We start from the raw sequence: 23,162 nt of genomic DNA, 5'->3' as shown, positions 1-23,162 counted from the left end.
ATCTGTCGCACTCTCAGCAAGGGTTACCATCCGTCCTTTTTTGGTGTCATTTCAAACGTCTTCGTACATTTTAGAAAATTCGTCCCTTTTTCTCCTCCTTTTCAGGTTGCCGGAGTAATTTTTTTTTAAGGGAGTTTTTTTTCACTCTGAAACATATCTCTTCAGTGGCATGAGTGTTTGCGTGGATGTGTTTTTTCCCACATATTCTTACACGCTTTGACCAACGTCCTCAAAATTCCCAGACGAATTCTTCAACTGCCATCTGCTCGACCATAAATCAGATGCATATCAACGTATTCCTCGTTCGTGTAGTCACCCATCACGATACTCATTGAAACAGACAACTAGCTGCTACACGTGCTTAATACCACAATAGCGCTAATTTAAGTCGTCCGCAGCGCATGATCTTACCCCAGCGCATGCGTTTCGCGACGCTGCTTACGTCAGAGGGATGCGTTTTTTGCGATTTTCACCCTCTCAACGTGGTTTGTGACACCATGTTCCATTGCAATTTTTGTTCCTCTTGATATCTACTAACAACCCTCTGAGTTTGTCGGTCCATTAACAGAATACCCTGTATAGCGGTTCTGTTTTAATTTGGAAAAATTATTTTGGTGGTGGATTTCTGTTTTTGGAAGAGAAGTGACGCCATCTGTTGTGAACATTAGGGAAAATGGTGTCATCAAGGGAGCGCGTGCAGGCGTCTGCCTTTCTCAGTTTTCAAATATGATTATTGAAGTTGAAATTGAAGTTTTCAAATCTGACATAAAACCATAATCTCAGCACCCGGTCAAAATACGGCGTAAATGGACTTGCTCCTACTAAATCTATACCTCCTCTAAAGGTCAAATCAACACCCTCATAGATAAGATTCTAATTATTCTTATTATTCTAATTATTCTATATTCTTATCTATAGGGGATGTCAGTCAAACACACTCAACGAGTGATTTTGTCCATTTCTTTGCAAAAAAAGGGAGGCTGAGGTGAGTTCGGTCGTTGTAATGAATTGAATGATATTTGCCGGTTGTTACATTGGATAAAAATAATATGGTATAGATAGGAAAAATTTGGGACCTGTCGTAACGGTCGTTATAACGATCGTCGACTGTATGAGGCTTATTGAATAGACGTCATAATCATCATCAGCATCACTTTGAGGGACGGGCATAGGATGATCCTCGTAGAAATAAATGTTAAAATTACTAATTTTACTGTAGAAATGCAGAAATCAGTAGAGATTTTCGCCACATCAATAATTTAAAAATTGAATTGAATTCTCTATTTTCGAAATATTGAGTTCGCTTAGAAATATGAAGCCCAGAAAATTAAATATAAAATAATTAGCCGGACCAACGTTTGAGTTAGATATCCACGCAATAACATTGATTTCAACTTTTTATTTATTTCCTTTCGAGTATGGACATTGAAGTTTATGTCCCCTTATTGCCTTTTCAGCTGCATCAATTCATATGGCGGAAGGGTCAGGTTTTTTTTTTATGTTAATAATGGTAATGGCTCATAAATTGCATTGAAATAATTCCGCAGCAATTGAGGTAATTGAACAGGCAGATAAGTAAGTTGAACTTCAAAAAAAAAAAAAAATCGAAATATTTAGCAACCTTCAATAAAAAAAATCCGACCGAATTTAATTTTTCTCGTTGCTGTGCAGCCCGAGGGGACTGCCCGGCGACTTACAGACTGCCCTTGATGGCTGTGACCAGGGTTGGGTTTTTGACGTCAAAAACTAGTTTAAACTGTCAAAAACGGGTTTGAACTGTCGAAAACCGTCAAAAACCTAAATGAATGCCTTTCGATAATGTTTTGAACACAATAGGTGTACAACATGATGAAAAACTTACTTTTTGGCATATTACAATGTTTTGTTTTTAAACATTAATTTATCACAATAATTAAAACAAAATATTAATTATAACTTGCAATTTTGAATTTTTCAACATAAGAGTCTAGAACATATAAAATATAATTTTATGGTTTATTTATCTAAGCTACTCATTACCTGTGTTCAATTTGCTAAGTGGAATAGAGCTGCTTATTCAAAATATGTATAATAGGGCATCAGGGTTAGGTTTTTGACCCCAGAAACTAACTCGGTATTAAAAGTATCAAAATCTTACTATCAATGATGTCAAATAGTTTTTGTTAACTTGATAGATATGTTAAATAACAAAACAGTTACTTTTATTTAGATTAAAGATTTTTATATTTAGAACAATAATTACTGAGGAAAAATATATATTTTGATACACTCATGCCCATAAATTAAGGATAATGCCAGCTCCGGCAAATAAAGGTTCAGAAACAAAACAAACGTTACTTACTCATAAAGCCCATTTATTAAACAAAAGATAAAGAACAAAAACGATGGTGTATGTATGATACCATTCATAAAAACTACGATTTTTGCTCCCTGGAGCAATTGTAAAAAATATCTCCTTTACAAAAACTTACTATTACATGGTTGGTATGATGGTTAATACATTGTATGTCTCCCATGCGATGAAATACAGTCCGTACAACGCCTAGGCATGCTGAGTATCAAATTATCGATCTGATCTTGGCGAAGATCACTCCACTCAGCAAGCAATGCTCTCCGAAGTTCCGGTACACATGTAGGAGGTGGTTGACGGGCTGCAACTCGTCGGCCAAGCATGTCCCACACATGCTCTATCGGATTCAAGTCAGGTGAGAATGCTGGCCATTCCATACGGGTCATATCCTCAGATTCAAGGCATTCGTTTACGATGTTTGCTCGGTGAGGACGGGCGTTGTCATCCATAAACACAAATTCTGCGCCCATGGCACCCCTAAACAAATGTACATGTTGTTCCAGAATGATGTCCGATAAATTTGGGCTTTCATGGTTCCGGTTTGAACATGCAGATCTGTTCTGGAACCCAGTATAATTCCACCCCAAACGAGCAATGCTGCACCACCGTAACGGTGTTGTTCAATGATGTTGTCTTGGTGGTAACGGGTACCTGGTGTTCTCCATATGAAAGTCCGACGTGAATCAGACTGCAAGCTAAACCTGGACTCGTCGGAAAACATCACGCAAGCCCACTGTGACGATGTCCACATTGCATGTTCTCTACTCCAGGCTAATCGCTGCCGACAGTGAGTTGCCGTGAGCGGAACACATCTGACAGGCCTGCGAGCATATAGACCAGTATCTCCCAAACGTCTGTACACGGTTTGCCTTGAAACTGTGGTACCCGTGGCTGCAGATAGCTGACGAGACAGGTCGGACGCTGTGCTCCGTCTGCTTCTTTTGGCAGTTACTGCCAAATACCGGTCTTCATTCGGCGTTGTAACTCGGGGGCGACCTGTACTGTAACGTCTACTGACATTTCCGTTATCTTGGAATCGTTGCCAAAGTCTAGAGATGACACTTTGGGCAATTCCAAGTTCCTCGGATACTTCCATCTGAGTACGCCCACATTCCAGGCGGCCGATGATTCTACCACGTAAAAAATCATCCACATGCGTCCTCTGTGTCATAACTATTCGCTTATGGCACTGAGCGCCTTACAGAGCTCTTGTGAACAATTTCACTTCTTTGCCACCATTCCTTATATACCCCCCCCCCCTTACACTCTCGTCATTGTGACGTACTATCGGCATCATCTGGTGGCTTCCTGAAATTTGCATATCATTCTTGCTGATGTGTGTGATAATTCTACAGGTGGAATTTTTACTTTAGATTTCGATTTCCGTGTGATTCTGAATTATCCTTAATTTATGGACATGAGTGTATTTTAAATTTTCTGATCTGACCAAAATTTTATTCCATATAAAAATTCTCATGCAGCATTTGTTAATGCACTAATTAAACTCATTTATTTTCACCTAAAAATTTCTTAGATCAGGGTGTATAAATTCACAGAGCTTTAAAGAGTATTTTCAACCAAAGCAGAGCTGACAAGACTTGATACCCAAAGCATTTGTTTTGCACATTTGAATACAGCTTCGATTGGAAAACCATTGCATTATAAATGCTAGTAAATGTACCATATCATAATGCAAAAGTAAGAATAAACCAAGTTTGACATATACAAGCTAGCATTGCCAAATTAAATGACATTTTAGTCCTACAATTTAGTATTTTGATCGCTAGATATATTTCAATGTTATGCACAACAAGAGTATCGTTTTAAGTATCAGTGGTTATCTAGATAATTTGATAACAGAAATCACCATACATATATGATGTAATAAACCTTTTTTTAAACTCTGATCTGCTGTAAAACGAGTACAGCAGATGGTTTATATCAATGCACACATATATAAGCAGTTGAAGAAATTTTGGAAGGTCAAGAATCATTTTGAATCAGAGAATGTCAAATCATTCCATAGTTTTCCCTTTCGTGTTTATGCTATGCTTTATTCAAATTGTATATTTTATAAGAAAAAAAAAAAAATATATATATATATATTGTGCAAAATAATTTTGTAGAGAGTAGACAATTATTTTAGAATCATATTAAATATTTATTCTTTGTATAACATAGTCACTTTAAACATTACATGCAATTAACATGTGCATTTCCAATGGGAATTTTTATATCGAAAAGCAATATTTGAGGTTTTTGACAGTTTTTGACGTGACAGTTTAAACCGCGGTTTAAACTGTCACGTCAAAGTAAGTTAGTTTAAACCGTCAAAAACTGCCATGTGTCAAAAACCTGCCAATCCTGGCTGTGACATCTACAGTATTTCATTTCTGCATTTCTTTAATTTATATTTGTTCTTCCAATCTTTGTGAGCTGTCGTGGAAGTCGCCATGTTGGTTGCTTTGGATACGGTTTGTATGTCGTCCCTCAAAGAAAGAGAGAAATATCACGTGATTCAAAAACCTCATTTATAATCGCAACATCCCGTATTTCTCCAAGAAAGTATGGTCAGCTGACCTAGAAAGAACATATTTTTGTCTTGTGACGTCAGTTTGACGTCATGATAAACGTGCTCAGTGACTCATGCAGTAATGTAAGCAATTCAATAACAGTAAGATCTTTCCCATGTGCTTCCGTAAGCCGGCTTTATAGCAAGGATCTAAAACCCACTTGTTGAAACCTGTTCATTGTTCAAGTTTTGCTGCTGTCACAGGTGTTTACAAGTTGAACAGGTGAGGTGTTTATATATATACACTAAAACTTTTCCTCTACGATGTTGGTGAATGGCATTCGTAAAATCCAATGTTGTAAAGCTCAATATTTAGGACCAGTTTTTTGAGTTTGATAAAAAACTATGAAAATCGGAAAAGATTAAAAATTTTACACATCCATTGTTTTTGTTTGATTTCGGGAAGTTTAAAAACAGTTCCGTTTTGGGGGTTTTTTTTTTCGTTGTTCTTTTAGGTGAGAATAACTTGTTTATATAATATTTTATTATAAAAATTTATTTATTAATGAACAGTGTTTTTTGATTTTATTTCCAAATTTTACCTTAAGTTTTAGGATGCAAAATAAATCTGATGAAGGCGTGAATAGTTCTTTTGTGATGGATGATGAAGATTCAGATTTAGATGATGATATCCCAATTGCGGAGATGAAAAAAAGATATAAAAAAATTGAAACCATTGGATCTGGAACATATGGTACTGTCTTCAAAGCTAAAGATATGGCTCATCCTGGTGTATTCGTTGCAATAAAAAAAATGGTATTGATTTGGAACCATGAAGAAGGTGTTCCAGCAACAGCAGTTCGTGAAATCGCTGCTCTCAAGCATGTTGAGAGTGTTAATCATCCAAATATAATCAGGTGAAAAAATTTACTGATCACACATCCTTATTAAGTTTTTTTTATTTATTTTAATGTAGGAGTTTTTGGTACACCAATTTTTTCTATTTTTGATGCAAAATGCTTGAAAACTGCCATTTATAAAAAAAGAGGAAAGTAACTAAAAACTGAAACATTAAGAATAAGAATTTTACCGAGTTTATTATTCTGTTAATGGGACCTAATAGTTTATAGCAGCAGTTCTCAACTGGTGCTCCGCAGCCGCTCGAGGAAAATATAAAAAACTGTAAATTTGAAAGAAAAACTATTGTAAATGTTTTTGAATAATAAGAGTAAATCACAGCGACTTTGATGAATAAATAAAAAATATGCTTAAGGGGCTCCGCCATAGACATTATATACCAGAAAGTGCTCCGCGAGTCACAAAAGGTTGAGAACTGCTGGTTTACAGTAACTGCTGTATTAGCCGAAGTGAGTTGGTTTTATCATGCCAAAATAAGTAAATGGCTGAAAGTGTCAAGCTTGATTCAATCAGATAATAAATGATCTCCTAAAAATAAATTAATTCACAGCTAAAATAGAAAATTTTTAATTGTATTAAAACTTTCCCATGAGGATTTGTTCCAAAAATATACTGTGGAACCTCGTTTATACATACATCTCTCATGAAAAGGCTACCCTATTTGTATTATATTTGGCTCTTCAGTCACAATTAATCCCAAAACATTTTAGTGTTAAAATATTTCGTTAATGAGACGCAGAACTTTAATTATTCGACTTTTGACTCAAAATCATTGAAAAACAATATTTTTATCCATCAAACCTGAGAGATTTTTGTAGAGTATAAAAAAAAATAATATTCCTTGCCACACAAATTTTATTATCTCTTGGATACATTTAGAAAAAAAAAGTTTGAAAAAAACATTTATGGTATTTTATCTGAACTTTTGAACTATACAATCATTACATAAAATATACCAGTATGTTAAATTCCAGAATTTTTTTACCGATATTAGGAAAGAATGTGTACAGATGGTATCTTAAGTTATAATAATAACATGTCTTTCGAAGTATAGTAAAAAGCTCTTGCTACAACAATACTCGATGAATCTCTCTGCAACAATATTTTTTCAAATCTTGTTTGGAATTGCCTGTAACTCCTGATCCACTGATATCCTTTACTACAATAAAAATCCCTCTGTAATGTTATTTTTTTAACAGACTTTGGAACCCTTACAACAATATTTTTTACATCTTGCTCAAAATCACTTTCAAAATTTTTTGAATTTGACACCGGCTTTTGTTCTGACATGAGTGTCTAATAACATAGATATTTTGTACCATCTGATCACGGAAAGTGTTTTAAGTTGTTGATATTCTTACTTTCAACTGATATTTCTACTCGTGTGTAAGACACAAAAGTGTTATTCAATAAATCCATCTACAGGGCAATGGAATTTTATTATTGTACTATGAGTCACAATTTTTTACGGCAAATAAATGTTTAAAAGCCCATTTTTCTGGTAGTACTAACAACGATTTGCAAAAGGTGTCCGCAACTGCATGAATTTGGTGGCACGCGATGATAATATTGCCTCTACAATTATATTTTTTGTTGGACCTCAAAGTATGATTACATTGAGATTTCACTGTAGTAAGATTTCACTTAGTTGCATCACCTTGTGCAACTAAGCATATTTGCCATTGTTCATACCGAGATATAGCAAAATGTAAATAAGAAATGGAAATGCAGATTAGGTACAACTTTTCTTGCCACTTCTTCCAGTGCCCCTGTCACTGCTTGTTGCACATCTTGAATCATTCCAAGTGAACAATCAAAGAAAAGAAAAAGCCATGTGGTACAAGATCAAGTAATAAGCTGGTTATAGAAGTACAGCAAAGTGTTGTTTTGACAGGTATTGTATTCTATCTAAATGAAAAACTGGAAAACTTTAATCAAACAATTGATATAGTGTTTGAGGGCCAATCAAAAGTTATTGGAAATGACAAAAAAATAACTGCAGAATATATATATGCCGGGACTTCCGGAAGTCCCCACACAGAGGACTTGGCATTCCAACCTTTCTGTGAGACATTTGAAAAAAGGTTGTAGAACATCGTGTTTAGGAATCAACAACAAATTGTAGGTCCTAGTTCAGAAATTTAGCCTGTTACAACACAAGTGACCTGAGAGTGATTCTTTTTATTTGTTAGCTTATTATTGAAAATGGAAACTTTTGTTGCATTACATTTTGATAATTTTTACATTTTCAAAAAGTTATAAAGTAATTTATCATTCGAGGTTGGGCTCAGTATAGTATATATACAAAATTTGATGGAAGTTAAAACATTTAGAAGAATGTACACATAGCTGTTTAATATAGATGACCAGTCTTTTATCAGGGGTGTTTAAAAAGAGAGAGTGATGTCATATTGTCAAAACAAAACAGAGTGGAGCACGGTAGCCCAGGTCGATACGATACTCACCTAAAGTACTGAAGGACGTTTAAAGTGTCGCGAGTTCGATATCTGGTTTGTCCTTGTCAGCCCCAAAGCAGAATGTTTAGCACTGTTCTGCGACAAGCCCTCAGCTGACTGGAAATGTTCCCCATACATGTAATAGTGTTTTTTGCACTTTTTCTTAAAATTCTTACAAATTGTTCTGCTGTTGCACCAATTGTTCTGCGAGGTCCGTCGCAGATTTTGGCACATTCTGCTTTGGGGCTTGTCAGAAACTATCCTGATGCATGGGTACAACAAAAAACGGCGACATGACCACAGAAAAAGATTGCTACCACAAGGAGTCCTGCATCAAGGGGTTAGCACACCAACCTCTCGGTGAGTATAAAAAAGGCTGCCATTCAGAATCTGCAATAAATTGTAGGTCCCAACAGGGCTGTTTGGTTTAAACCAAGTGGTTTTTTAAAAGAACCAGTTTGGTTTTTTTCAAAAAATCAAATAAAAGTGGCTTAAATATCATTTTTTCCTTGAAAAGTATCATATTGGTTCATTATTATCTAAAATTTTTCATTTTTGCCACATTTTATATTCTTGGGAGTACATTCTGATGGTATATCTTTAATTGTGTATCTTTAATAGCATAAGTTGGTATAAGTGGTTTTTAAAGTCTCATAAAAGTAGACTGAATATATATATTTTTTTCATATGAAGTATCTTAGTTATTTAAAGTTGTATACAGAAGCCAAAATTTCGCATTCTTACCACATTTTCTAACCTTTGGCTACATTCTGATGCTCTATCTTAAGCAAATTCATGAATAAGGATTGCATCACACACATCTAAATGTAGTGGTGTATTATCTCACAGTGTTACTTTTTCCCTTCACAAAGAAGCAGCAACAGTAGTGACACCATCATGTTAGGGGCACACACACACAGGTGGTCTTATAATCCAATAAAGACACCAGCTGTCCTTAAAGAACAAAGACTAATGTACTAGTAACATTACCTCACAGACATTTTCATTTTCTTTCCCATAAGAAGTAGCACATCTCCTACTGTATATCTCCAGTCTTAATATTCAATAGTTGTTTTTTATACTTTCACTGTTAAGCCCAGTTCATCAAGGTTCTACTGTATAGTAGTAACAGATTTATGAAAAATAATCAGCTATATACAGGGAGATTATAATTAAAGTTTTGATTCCAAAACTATACAATAAGTGCTGGTCAGAATGACTTGAAAATTTGCATGGATACTCCTGAAGCAATGGAAGTTTCTTTCGCAAAAAAAAAAAAGGTGCAAAATGTGCAAGTAGATAATGCTGTACTTGGCCAGCAGTATAATCTATTTTGTGCAACCACATCATTTCGGCACTTCCACAGCATCAGTGTGTGGATATATGAACAACTATCAAGATGAACATTGCAATACCAGTAAACCAGCTGCTGAAGACCCATTTTGACAATAACAGGATGCAACTTAACCCTTGCAACTTCTGGCTGTGGGGGGTACCTCAAAATGTTATGAACAGTGGTCAGATTGCAAACTTTGATGAATTGCAATCTCCAGCACATCCCCTATATGTTAGAAGTTCCTAAAGGAATATTAACGTGGGCATGGCCCCCACAGGGGGGGGGGCTGACAGGGCTCCAGCCCTGGGGCCCGGAAGTCAGGGGGGGGGGGCCCGTGGAAAGATCTTTTTGATTTTTTTTCTTTCAGATATGTCCCATAGGAAAATAGACAGGACTCCTTAATATCAATCATATCAATTTGTACTCTTATGGACGGATATCTTGAACTACGTACCTTAGATCTCATTGAAATTTTTTTTAACTATACACATGTACAAGTAAACAGAAAAAAAACAACCCAGAAACGAAGAAAAGAATATTATTGTACAAGGCCCCCCCTCCCCCCCGGCTCTCATGGCAGTCGTTCTCCTAGGAAGGAAGAAAAGATATTGTGATGGTCATAGCTACTGAGACGTCAAGGACACCAGCATTTTCTGTGTCCTCAAGGCTATAGTTGGCATCATAGGGCATTGTTAATATCATCGGAAAATGCGCTTTTATGTATTTATTCGTTACAAAAAATTGTAATTGATTAGTTTATTTATAAAATTCACTTAGATGTGTATTGTCCCTGTGCAAAAGCTTACTGCATAGTGCTTTTGTGTTGTACACATAGTGCAGCAATACAAATAACGTTAGCTTTCGGTGATCATTTAGTGCAAAATATTGATGTCATCAGACGTCTTCAAAAGAACAAGAACAAGTGGCGAAGTTAGAATTAAATTCAAAACGATTTTGAACAAAATATAAAAAATATTGTGGCGATTTCAAAATTCTGCTAAAAATATCGGGTTATAGAGGCGTTTATCATAGTAGATGATGTTGTTTGTACTGAGAGTTGACATTAAGCCAGGCAATTCCAAACAAGATTTGAAAAAAATATCATTGTAGATGTATTTATTATCGATTATCGTTGCAGCGATGTTTTGCTGCATATACAAATGCTGTATCGTATGCAGGATTTTCTCATGGGGGGGGGGGAAGAATCGTATGCAGAATCTTAGTTATAATCATCCTGTATATCGTAAATCATTGCTAATTAATCTGCATTATTTGTGCTTCATTAAATACATTATATTCACTTAATTTTTATTATAGTTTTTGCAAAATAGCTTCCTAATTAACCATACTGAAAGTAACTGGAGAAAACATCTTTATATTATATGATTAATAATAACATTAAAAGAATTTTCAACCACAAAGTAATCCATTGAGTTAAGCAAAAAATAATTAAATTGCAAAAGTTGGTTTTTGTTAAAATGTAAGAAATATTTATTGATTAATTAATATGGGAATAGTGTTAATTACATTAATAAACATTTTATTTTAATTAATTAATAGAAGTTTGAATTATTTTTCAGAAGTTTTATCGTTTTTAATGTTAATACTATTTAAAACAAAAAACCGGTTTAAACCAAAAAACCCAGTTTTTTTTTGGACACCTCGTGTGCAGAAAAAGACAGTGGTGCAACAAAAATGATCAAAACAGAGTGAGAATAATTTTGTCTGCATCATCAGATAAACAGTTCTCCACTGCATGCTATGACATTTTAGAAACACTGCACTTGTTGAAGTGAATAGTAGGCAATGCAAAGTGTAGAGGTAAATATAAAGAAAACTGGGCAAATAGTGTCCTGGTTCATTAGCAATGTGAAAACTGAGTTAAAAATCAGTGATTTTGAATAAATTTGTCATATGAATGTTTTCAAAAACAAAGCAGCTGAGCACTTAATGGAAGCATTCGTAAGGTTCTCATCTAAAATAGCTGTTTTTTGCTCAAGCTTCAAATTCATGTAGAGTAAAAAATATGCATCTGCACTTGGCAATGACCACTATCCAACCAGAGCTCCTGGAAACCCCAGGCTCACTTATCCGCCATATTTGAGCGAGGTGTAACATCAATATTATCGCTACAGCCAATAACTGTTCCCTATGTTTTTTTAATGATTAAACATTACTTTGAACAGAAAATTGGTTTTACCTCTCAACGAGTCCGCTTGGTATATTTGAGGTACCTTGATACAACTCAACTAAACCAGTGTTTTAAAAATGAGTCATAGCGCACTGTAAAGAACTGTTTATTAGAAGAAGTAGAATGACATTATTTTCAAACATCAGTCTCATGACTTTGTGCATGTACATTGTGTAGGCCTACTTTCCTTTTTTAATTGATATCACATGATGAACTGCTGAATTCACGTTTTCCTCTATTGAGTATTTATGTAACTTTTTCATTTGTCACTTTCAGACTACTCGATGTTTGCATTGGAACCAGAGATTTTCTCGAACACAAAATGATTATTTATTTGATTTTTGAGCATATGCATCAAGACTTGGCTTCATATTTATCTGAGTTGCAAGAAAAGAGAAGAGGACTTGGTTTTCGAAAAATCAAGGTAAATTGCTTAACCCCCAGCACTACCGGAGCAGTCTTTGACTGCTGTTGCAAAAATATGTGATACAGCTGTAAATGTTGATTTATTTTTAGATTTAAAGAAGTACCATAAGAACTAGGGTTTTCTGTTTTGAAATATTGTTGTATTCGTGTTTTTGGGGGACACAGGGCCCCTGGGGTCCCAATCCTGTGAAGAAATATTCTGTTTCTAAAATTTATATAGCGTATTTCAGAATGTTAATTGCTTCACGACAGCCAAGTGACACCTTACTCTAAATCTGGAGGTTCCAATAGGGCAAAACAATGGAGAATTACAAGTGATGCCAGACTTTTCATGTATAAGCAGAGCTAGACAAATCCCAGATCGCCACTAAAACATTAGTATTGGCACCTAAAACTTTGTTGTAAGAGAACACATGTTGTACAGCACAAAATTTTTATAATTTATAGCAGCACATCTGCCAACATGAAAGAGGGTGACTATGCCTCAAAAAGTGAAAAGGATTATTTTGGACTTTTTTCTTCAGGTAAATTTTTTTTTTTTTTTTTTTTTTTTTTGGTGCCTAGATATTTTTTTTGTAATTTGTCCAGCCCTGTGTATAAGGAATTATATAAAACACACAAGAGAGGGTACATGCATAGGTTTGTATGTGGTCATGAATTATTTATTTAGGGCACACACTTCACAAAAATTCTTGGGGGCTCAAGTGACCTGAATCTTTAGGTTCGGTTAGCAGAAAGAACATGCAGTGTTGTCGCAATTCTGTAGCTTTTGTTTTCAAATTGTTGCAACAGGCAAACCATTTTATTATTTCTCATATAATACTATAATGATGTCAAAATAATTGTTACATACATGTAAAAACATGCACATACGAGCACAGAGGATTTTCAGTTATGCTCTTTTTTACACTGATTTTTATAAAGAATTTGTATAAAGGGGGTTATATAATTTATAGAATCCTTAATGGTGTTTTATAGAAATTTTATATTCAGTATTCTTGGCTGTGCGCGATCATGCATATGCAAAATTCAGTCACTGTTTTGGTCTACGTTGACATAAAATTACCTTTGTGTCCTATTTTCCACCAAGTATTTGTAAGATAAAATAGATTATTTAAATTCATTCTACTCCCTTTTAAAAATTATCCCATCTTTTTTCAAGCAACGTGTATATTTGCTTCCGCCTAAAATGTAACAAAGCATGACCGATCCTATACCCTAGTTTAAGAAGAGAAAATAAATAATTTTATTTTCTAAAATAATGTATTCATAGTATATTTAAAATTTGGTTTAGCAACAAAATTTTCAACTGTGGTCAGTGACTGCTCAGTAGTTGTAGTTATAAGTTATAAAAAATCAATGCAATGACTTTTTTTTTTTTTTTTTTTTTTTTTTTTTTTTTTTTTTTGTGCCTCAAGATTCCTTTTGAAAAATTAGAAAAAGTCACGGAGTGAAAATTTTAAAATTTTAAAAATAAAGATGTAGTGGGTGATCAAAGTTCAGAAAGGGGTTAGACTGACCACTCAGTAATTCTAATGATAACACTAACACTGTGGTCATTTTGACCACTTTTCAAACTTTGATCGGTATTTGCAATTCTATTTTACAAAATTTGAAAATTTCCCTGCATGACTTTTCCTTTTATAGGGTTCTGTATTTATTTAAAACTTTCATTTTCGTCAAAAATTTTTTTTTTTTTTTAAATTAGAATATTAGAATGTTGTCTGTGTAGGGTGGCCTACTCTCCCCCGCAAACATTGGGATCTGGTGCCTAAATTTTATTTTCAGATTTGTTAAGCCCCAATATTTTTGTGCATTGATGTGATTAAAAAAAGACAAGATTGTGTGTGATCGCAGTGCATGTGTATGTCCACAGTGGTGGTCGGCTGAAATTGGTTTTCAGCAGGTCCCAACTTTGAGGGGCGAATGCAAGTCGATGTAGCCCATTAAAAAAAGTCTCACCACAGAGCAACAGCCTTACAACGATACAATTATTCATTCATTACACTTCACTCACTATGAGTTGAGAAAAAACTCAAAGTTTAAAAAAATTCATTGCAGATGGCAGCATTACACAGAAACAAACTTCACGGAAGGTTCATTATAAATACACACACATTCCAATATGTACCAATTCATTAGAAGTTCCGCAGAGGAATATGGACGAGGTGCATGTGTATGTGGGAAAAACTTGTCCTTGGCAAGGTTGCAATATAACATCATGCTGGTGTTGCGACAATAAGAAATACAAATATACATAAATGATAAAATATGTTAAGCATTACAGCTGAAATTAGCCTGTATAAGAAGTGTTAAATGTTATTTAGTTCAACTGGTTAAAAGTAAATTTTTAATGGTGGATCTAAACCAAACATATTATTTATTTTTGATATAGTTTAGATATAATTTGGCACCATATTTTATTTTTATGGGCATCTTTTTTTCAGCCACCTCATTGGGCATGTTGTGGCCTTTGTATTTGTATATCACATGCTGCAGGCTATAATAGAAAAGCAGCAAATTCGTTAAATTGTAACTATTCCAATTCAACATAGAAGAATTTGGATGAAAAAAATTTCTAATTGTTTTTCCGTGTATAAAAGTTAGTTTATGTTCAAATATCTTCATTCAAATAAGGATTTTTTCTTCCTTGTAGGATATCATGTTTCAGATTCTAACTGGACTAGATTTTCTTCACATAAACAGGATTTTGCACAGAGATTTGAAACCACAAAATATTCTCATATCAAACGGTCAAGTAAAACTTACTGATTTTGGGTTGGCACGCACCTATGATTACCAATCAGCACTTACATCTGTGGTAACCAGTTTTTTTAATTCAGTATAATTATTTTATTTAATTATTAATTATTTCATTTTAGTGTAATTATATTTTTAGTTTATGGTTTATTTGTATTTTCCAGATGGTTTTTTGTTCTGTAAAATTTGAGTGTAATTATATTTTTAGTTTATGGTTTATTTGTATTTTCCAGATGGTTTTTTGTTCTGTAAAATTTGAGTTTAACTCAAATTTTGTGTAAAATTTGAGTTTAACTCAAATTTTTTTACTTTGTCCTTTGACCACCAAGTAGTTTATAAATTGCATCATGTTTCTTTCTTACCATCTTGTAGTAAGCATGAAGAGTGTCATTGCAGTGTCCTGGAATTAGTTCCTTTTCAGTTTTTTTTTAAATTCTTATTACAGAATTAGGATAATAGTCTGCATGTAATAAAAATGTTATGATGAAATATCACAGATGTAAAACAACTAGTTTATTAAATTTGCTGCCAAATACATAGTCAGGGTTGGAAAAATCTGTTGCCCAACTTGCCTGGGGCGTGTCAAATTTTTGATCGGGCATGCAGGCATAATTTAAAAAAACCAAAAGACTTTCGATTTTGAAGACTTCTGATTTTTAATTTTTTTTTATCTGCAATGATACAAGGGTGCCTACACTCGTGTGAAATATCACAGAAAAGTCAGCACAATGCTTTGTTAGGCAGTTATAATAGTCAGAATATTTTGATCTATTTTTACAGCCCTAATATTCAACAGCCTGATGCAGTCATGGCCTTCACATCCTGCAGCTCGATCTCTAGGGCAAATGATGAATGACAATAATGCCAAAATAATGATAATGGGATTCATCCTAGTCCCCTGGGCTGAACCCTTATCAGTTCTTCCATATATGGGAGCCATAGGTGCAGCTATGCCCTTTGCACTTGCGTAAGTCCAGTTCTGTACTATTAATGGGCAACATTAATGATTCACTGGTGATATTAACAGCAACTTGTCTACTTCTTTTATGACACCAACAGTGTGGAAAATTATAATTAGTGGTTTTACTGATTTTAGATTTTTAATTGGTGACCACATTTTTTGAATGTATTTTTCAAAATTTTAATTCTTTTAAATTTTCATATCAATTTACACATTTTTTATCTAATCAACTTTTTGTAATTTTTAAAGTAAGTCCAAAGAATGTAATTTTTTGAGTATGTAAAATACTGATGCAGGCATTCATTGTTTTAAGCTACATGCCTGACTGGCATGTAAATTTTTAAAGCTATGTCAAGCCTTGCAAATGGCTTGTAGACAAATTGGAAGGATTTTAATAGTGCAAGTAAAGTCCATAAAACAACTATTTTTGGATATGTTCTGATAATTTGTCAAAATAAAAAGTTTTTTCGGCTGTCATATTACAACTACATTTTTAAGATAATTGAGGCTTTTTAGGAAATCACAAGCTGAATTTTTTTCCATTTCTTCTCTCTCTCTGCAGTGTTCTCCATACTATCCAAGGTGGTCAGCACATGGTTTGGTTCAAATGTAATAGCAAGGCCCCTTCGTGGGATCTTTTCTTTCTTTCAAATTCAAACTGAGCACAACTCAGGTCTATCAGCATCCATGGGTGATTTACTACCTAGTGAGTTGTGCCGGAAGTGTAACTGTGTGTGTGTATCTAACAGTCTGAATGCGTATGTAGTGTTGTTTGATTTTTCAGTGCCGCCATCTATATTTCAGAAGTGAAGTGAGTGACGTGTTATGACTGAATTACATTTGTACTGATTTTAGGTCTGTTGCTCTCTGTGGAGAGACTTTTTAAAGGGGAGATCAGCTCACATTCGCTCCTTAAAGTTGGAAACCACAGAAAACTAACTTCAGCCAACCACCACTGTGGCGGCAGGGAGGGGGGATCCTTCATGGGATCTATATAACTTCAGCTGATTCCTTATATCAGTGGTTTTCAAGCTTTTACCACCCGCCAGCTTCCTTGCCATGAAAACATTTATAGTGGCTCTCCAGAATAGTCTAAAAAAAGAACCACTTCAATCAACAGTTTTTCTGCATTTAGTGTTTTTCACAATTTTCTTCTGTTTTTCAAATTTGAATATTTCAGCAAATATTGCACTTAGAAACATGGCATTTTTTTCTAGTTGACAGGAGAGACTGCAACAACTTACTGAGTTTCTGAGCACACTGGGACGGCATAAAAAAATGTAATTTTTTTTATTTGCCCCCTCTGGTGCTGGTCCTGGCTTTGTGTATGAGAATAATAAAATGTTAGGGCTTATATGGTTCAGGGATTCTCCTCTGTAATTTCCCTACTTTTGTTCTTATTATATTATTATATATATATATGTTAATATATATATTAACGATCTCCCAGAAAACTTCAACTGTACCACTAGACTTTTGGCTGACGATTGCCTAATCCAGTGGTTGGCAAATCGCGGCTTGCGAGCCACATGGGACTCTTCGGCACTTTCAGTGTGGCTCTTTCACAAAATACCACGTGTGGGAGCACAAAAGTTCCAGATTTTTACGAAATCATGTTTAGACACACATTTCGGCCATTTTGTTCTCACTCCCTTTCCTTCCCCTCCCAAGTGAGTCATCTTTTTCATGGGTTTTTGCCAAAAAAAAAAGTGAAAGCCTGACGTTGTGCTGTCACGTGACACTTCTGCAACCAATCAAAACTGGATTTTGGGTTGAAACTGGGACGTTCTGGAAAAGGTTGTCGAAAACGAGGCTTTTCTCCTAAAGCTGGGTTTTCCTAGGAATAGGTTTCTTGCTCAGCGTGAACCGAATTAGACCATTTCGCGCTGGCAGAAACGTGTTACGTAATTACGCTACGCGTTTATGTTTTCCTAGCGTGGCGCATCAGATCAGGGCGGCTATATAAAGCCAGGTTTTCTGTGCCGCACGCAACGTGAATCACCCAGCGTGACACGCGTCCGCTCACCAATAAGAAAAGCAGTATGACTGTGTTCCTACCGAGCATAATATGGCTCATGGCAGCGTTTTACGTCAGGCGTTATTGGATGACTGCTTCTGGAGGAGTCAAATGCATTGTGCGCCGCGGTTTTGCCGATATTCTCTTCACTTCTTGTGTGTTTTCTTTCACTTCAAACCGGAGCAATGCAGACATCACAGAGTAGCTGATGCCTAGGCCATATACTATAATATAGCCGCCCTGATCTGATGCGCTCCGCTAGGAAAACACAAACGCGTAGCGTGATTATGTAACACGTTGCTGCAGATACGAAATTACTGTACGGTTCAAGCGGCACAAAACACCTATTCCTTGAAAAACCCGGCTTTATAGTATATGGCTTTGGCATCAGCTACTCTGTTGTCTGCATGCTCTGGTTTGAAAGGAAGGGAAAGAAAACACACAAGAGTGAAGAGAATATCGGCAAAACTGCGGCGCACAATGCGTTTGACTCCTCCGGAAGCAGTCAGCCAATCACGTCTGACGTAAAAGGCTGTCGTAGCGCTCTGTAGGGAACTGTCATGCTGCTTTTCTTATTGGTGAGTGGACAGCATGTCCCGCTGGGTGAATCACGTTGCGCAACGCACAGGAAACCTGCTCCTAGGAAAATCCGGCTTTAAGGTACTCGGGGTAGATAGACGTGAAAGACGAGTTTCCTCTCAGAACATGGGGGGGGGGGGGGGAGGGACATGCAATGTTTTCCATACTAAGGAATATCAACCTCTACCCTGCCAGATCATAAAAGATGATGCTCCTGGGCCACCACCTCTCATGATGGGTCTCTCGAGGCCTCTACAACCAACGTCGGTCAACACTGCTAGAAGTGATCCACCAAGGGCCACACGTCTGAAGATGACGCTCCGGGACCACCACCTTACCACCTCTCATCATGGCTCTCCCGTGGCCACCTCTCTCCATCCGAATCTAACATTCGTCAACACTGCTGAAGCAATCCACCAGGGGCGACCATCCAAAGACGGTGCTCCTGGGATCTCTGTCCCACAAGACGGCCTGCCCTGGGCTTTCATCAACGACGTCCTCCGGTTAACATCTCGTCGGACGAGCTTACAGTCAACCCGTCTTCCGCACATTCCCTAGAGAAGCGAGCCAGATATCCGTAAGACAACAAAATAATAACTTAATAAACTTTAAGTAAAGTTTATTAAGTTAATTTTAGAGGGAGCGTTGTGGAGTGAAGAAGATGTACTGTCGAGGATTGAAAAAGGTATGTTGAGATGGTTTGGATATATACAGAGGATGAACGAAAGGAGATAGACGAAACAAGTATACAAGATGAGTGTTGGTGGGAGAGTTGGAAGGGGTTGACCTCAGCGAATGTACCTTAATCAGATCAAGGACATTTTTAGCAAAGGCCAGCTGAGGAGTACCTTAATTAAGTTAATAACAATGTACCTACCTATATAGTTTTAAGTTTGAAAAATTCGGCTCTCAAAAGAAATTTCAATCGTTGTACTGCTGATATTTGGCTCTGTTGATTAATGAGTTTGCCGACTACTGGCCTAATCTACTGTACCATAAATCACAAGTCAGATCAAGAACTTCTCCAACGTAATCTTAATTCCATCTCCCAATGGTGCTTGCTCCACATGGCAAATGCCTCTCAACATTACATGAGACTCTCATGAGAATTGTTTTAGTAAACTTTCACCTCGCAAATTTTCTTATTTTATTAATAGCTTAACTACATCCCGAGCTTCCCAATATAAATACCTCATTGTCATCATTTCAGCAGACCTGCGCTGGAATAAACATATCGATTATGTGCACCAGAAATGTCTTGATAAACTTTTCTTTCTTTGCCAAACCTTAAGCATTCTACTTGTGATGTTAGATTCCTCTGTTACCAAACCTATATTTTTACAATTCTCTCTATGCTTCCAAAATCTGGGACCCCTACACTGCTAGTAATATCAAGAAGCTGGAATCTATACAAAATAAATCTACCCGCTTTATCCACGACAGTTGGTCAGTTCTCCTTTGTCTATTTCAGAACTAAAATGCGAAATTAATTTTTTCCTCTCTTAGTATTGTCACCGTCTTTTTCCCCCAATTAACCGTGCTTCTCAAAATTCTTCATGGACATCTAAATTTTAATACTTCCAGTATTATCTCCAAGCCAACTTGCTGAATCAAATATCTCTAGCAAACTTGACCATCCACATAAGCAGGGGTGGGAACTCTGCGCCAATTGCGCCGCACTGCGCCAAAACTAATATCTTGCTCCATCCTGCTCCAATAGCGTATTTTCGCATTTTTCTGCGCCAAATAGCGAATTTTGCTTCAGTATGCCCGGAATTTCGGAAAGGACGCCAAAAAAATTTTGTTCCTGCTAGCCACGAAACATTTCTTTACGAGAGAGAAGAGCGTGTTTTATTCCACTATACTTAAACTATCGGCTCCTGATCGGGCTTTCCATCGCGAAACCCCGATATTGTCCGTGATCGTGGAACTGAAGATGGCTTGCAATGCCTTTCAGCTTTAAAGTGCAAATTCGAGTGTTTCCGTTTAAAAAAAAAAGTCGTCACTGGAAGCAGCAGAAATTACTGTAGTCGATTGTCATTGTGTTAAATCCCGATGTTTCGTGAAAAAAATTTTCATTCCGGGAGTTAAAAGCGCATGTCCGCCGAATTACGAATGTTAGTTTAGAAACTTTGCCGAATAACGAGCGTTAAATCGCTAATTTTGCCGAATAACGAGCGTTAAATCGTCAATATCGCCAAATAACGAGCGTTAAATCGTCAATCTCGCCAAATAGCGAGCGTTAAATCGTCAATCTCGCCAAATAGCGAATGTCAGATCGCCAATCTCGCCAGATAATGAGTGCTGAATCGCCAAACATCGAGTTAATTGTTCCGAAATTCTCTCCCATTTTGCAACAATTTCTTTCCAAGTATAAAAAAATTAAAAACTTATAAAATTTTTTTAGCTCATTTGAAGTGCTGCTGTTCAAGGCAGCAAATAGTGCCCACAGTAAGCAAAAATCATCTTAAATAGACGGGTGCAAAAAATTTTATGATAGCCGCTCTTTCAAATAAGGTGTCAAAAGCCTAAAACACAAAAATCAAGCTGACGAAAAGATGTTTGATAACAAAAGACAGTGCAGTTTTATTTTGAAAAGGGTTGAGGGTTAATGAAAATATTCTTGTTAATTTCACTGCTCCAATTTATAAATATCTGCTCCGAATCCCGAATTTGCTGCTCCAAATCCTGAATTTGCTGCTCCAAAACTGCTCCAAATCCTGAATTTTGCTGCTCCAAAGCTGCTCCGAAATGGACTTAGTCACTTCCCACCCCTGCATAAGTTAAACCCTATCTCTGCTTTCACTGACTGCTTTAAATTTAGTTTCTTTCCGTATACCATAGTTAGCTAGAACATAATCCCCTCCACTGTCGTTGATTCACCCTCGCCCTTCATATTTTTGAAAAATGTAAAACATTGTCACCATCAATCGCATTCTCATGTATAGGAGAGCCAACTTACACTCAGCCAACATTATTGTGTAAATGAATGTCTTTCCTGTATTTATGCTTCTTTCATTTATAAATCATTCATGATCATCATATTGTGAATGATTTTGGAGTACAATCAGCTAATGCAATAAATATGATATATTTACTAAAAAAGTATTGTGAATTTTCAAATGACTTTTTTTCAAATGTTTTTTGTTGTCATATTCATTATCTCTGAAAATGTTTTTGAAAAATTCTGCATTTTTCTTCTTTTTGATCATCAGTTTTCACCTGGCCTTTTATTTTTTCCCCATTGCAGTGTATTTATTGATAATAGTGCCATAACAAATAGTTGTTCATTATACCTGTATATGCAAAACAAAAAAGTTATAAATAATTACATATTTGATAATGTTACATATGTACAAGAAACTTCCTTTCACTTGAGAAGTAATTTTTCATTTGGTTCTAGTCGCTAGTCAGGGATCATCTGTAAACTCTTATCTTCATAGATCGGTTCTTTCCTGTGTTTCCAGTCTCGCAGATTCCCATCCTTGAACTTTGATCTATATCCATAGAATTCCTGGGAAAAAGGGAGGGAGAACAGAAAATGATAAAAGGGTGTGTTAATATGTATGTTAAAGTAATGTGTTGTTAACCCCATTTCTTCATTCATATTCTCCTTTATAGAAAGGTAAAATAATATGCTTTTGTGAGAATAAATGATCTTTCAATTATATGTTTTAGGTTGTGACTTTATGGTATAGACCACCAGAAGTCTTACTTGGACAAATTTACTCTACTCCAGTTGATGTGTGGAGTACTGGATGCATTTTTGCTGAACTTATAGCAAAACAGTAAGTTTTCATTTTAACATATAAAACTTAATGTAATACAAGCAATTACAATGTGTATTTGGCTATCTTTATGATATTTTATGTAATCTTCGGTGAAATTATGTTCAAAAAACCATTAAGTAATCACTAATATAAAAGAAAACCAAAATTTTCCTTTTTATTTAGGTTTTTCATACAGAAACTATGTATTAAAATGTAAAAGTTTTTGCTGATTGTTAATTTTTTTTACTATATTTATCTTTAGACCATTGTTCCGTGGAATAAATGAAATAGATCAGTTGAGGAAAATCATCAGGTAAATTTTTTAACCATGTTTTTATTTATTTACAACAACCCCAGAAGGCATGCAATGCACTTACTCTGGGAAAGTAAAAATAAATAAAGAAGAAGAAAAAAAGTCATTAGGGAAAGCATTTCATATGCGAAGCTAGGTCAAAATCTTCAATAGCAAAAACAAAAAAATTCTGCGTAGGTAGCACACACACACAAGTTCTGATAGCAGGACGTGCATATTCTTGCAGTACAGCATCTGTACCTGTAATAATATATATAAATTTATATATTACTAAACTTTTTAATTCATTATAATCAGAACTGGTGTTAGACATTTTGTCACCATTAATAGATATATTGATTTATTTAAGCATGCTTAATTTCAACAAATGAATCACAATTCACATCATTGACAATTAAATTAGGTCATAAATAAGAACATCTAAGTTCTCACTTGAAATGAAAAGTAATTATGTTGCATCAGTTGCAACCATAAGCTGATTTATACAAATACAATACCACAACAGGCAAAATGCCCAACGAGGTGGCTGAGAAAAAGATGTCCATAACAAATATGGATGTCATATATTTCAAA

At 35.5% G+C, this 23,162-nt stretch overlaps 1 protein-coding gene across 4 annotated transcripts in view; it reads left to right on the top strand.

Moving 5' to 3' along the window:
- Nucleotides 1-4,988: 4,988 nt before the first annotated feature.
- The window catches only part of LOC149067592 (cyclin-dependent kinase 6-like), a 39,810-nt gene continuing 21,636 nt past the window's right edge, over nt 4,989-23,162 (top strand). Inside the window, exons 1-6 of one of the 4 annotated variants that reach the window (XM_089252444.1) lie at nt 4,989-5,145; nt 5,471-5,779; nt 12,040-12,187; nt 14,846-15,010; nt 22,185-22,294; nt 22,539-22,589. In XM_089252444.1, coding sequence (XP_089108570.1) covers nt 5,478-5,779; nt 12,040-12,187; nt 14,846-15,010; nt 22,185-22,294; nt 22,539-22,589 — 776 coding nt within the window. In that variant the 5' untranslated portion in view covers nt 4,989-5,145; nt 5,471-5,477. Of the gene's footprint in view, nt 5,378-5,470; nt 5,780-12,039; nt 12,188-14,845; nt 15,011-22,184; nt 22,295-22,538; nt 22,590-23,162 lie in introns of all 4 variants that reach the window. The other 3 variants (XR_016195319.1, XR_016195320.1, XM_089252445.1) reach the window with 3 other exon arrangements.

The sequence above is a fragment of the Pholcus phalangioides genome, unplaced genomic scaffold, assembly GCF_987345545.1.
Source record: "Pholcus phalangioides strain wild (caught in Gottingen) unplaced genomic scaffold, Ppha-v1.0 ptg000029l_1, whole genome shotgun sequence".
Lineage (NCBI taxonomy): Eukaryota > Metazoa > Arthropoda > Arachnida > Araneae > Pholcidae > Pholcus > Pholcus phalangioides.
The sequence above is the reverse complement of the archived record's forward strand: the minus strand, read 5'-3'. Positions and strand labels throughout refer to the sequence as shown.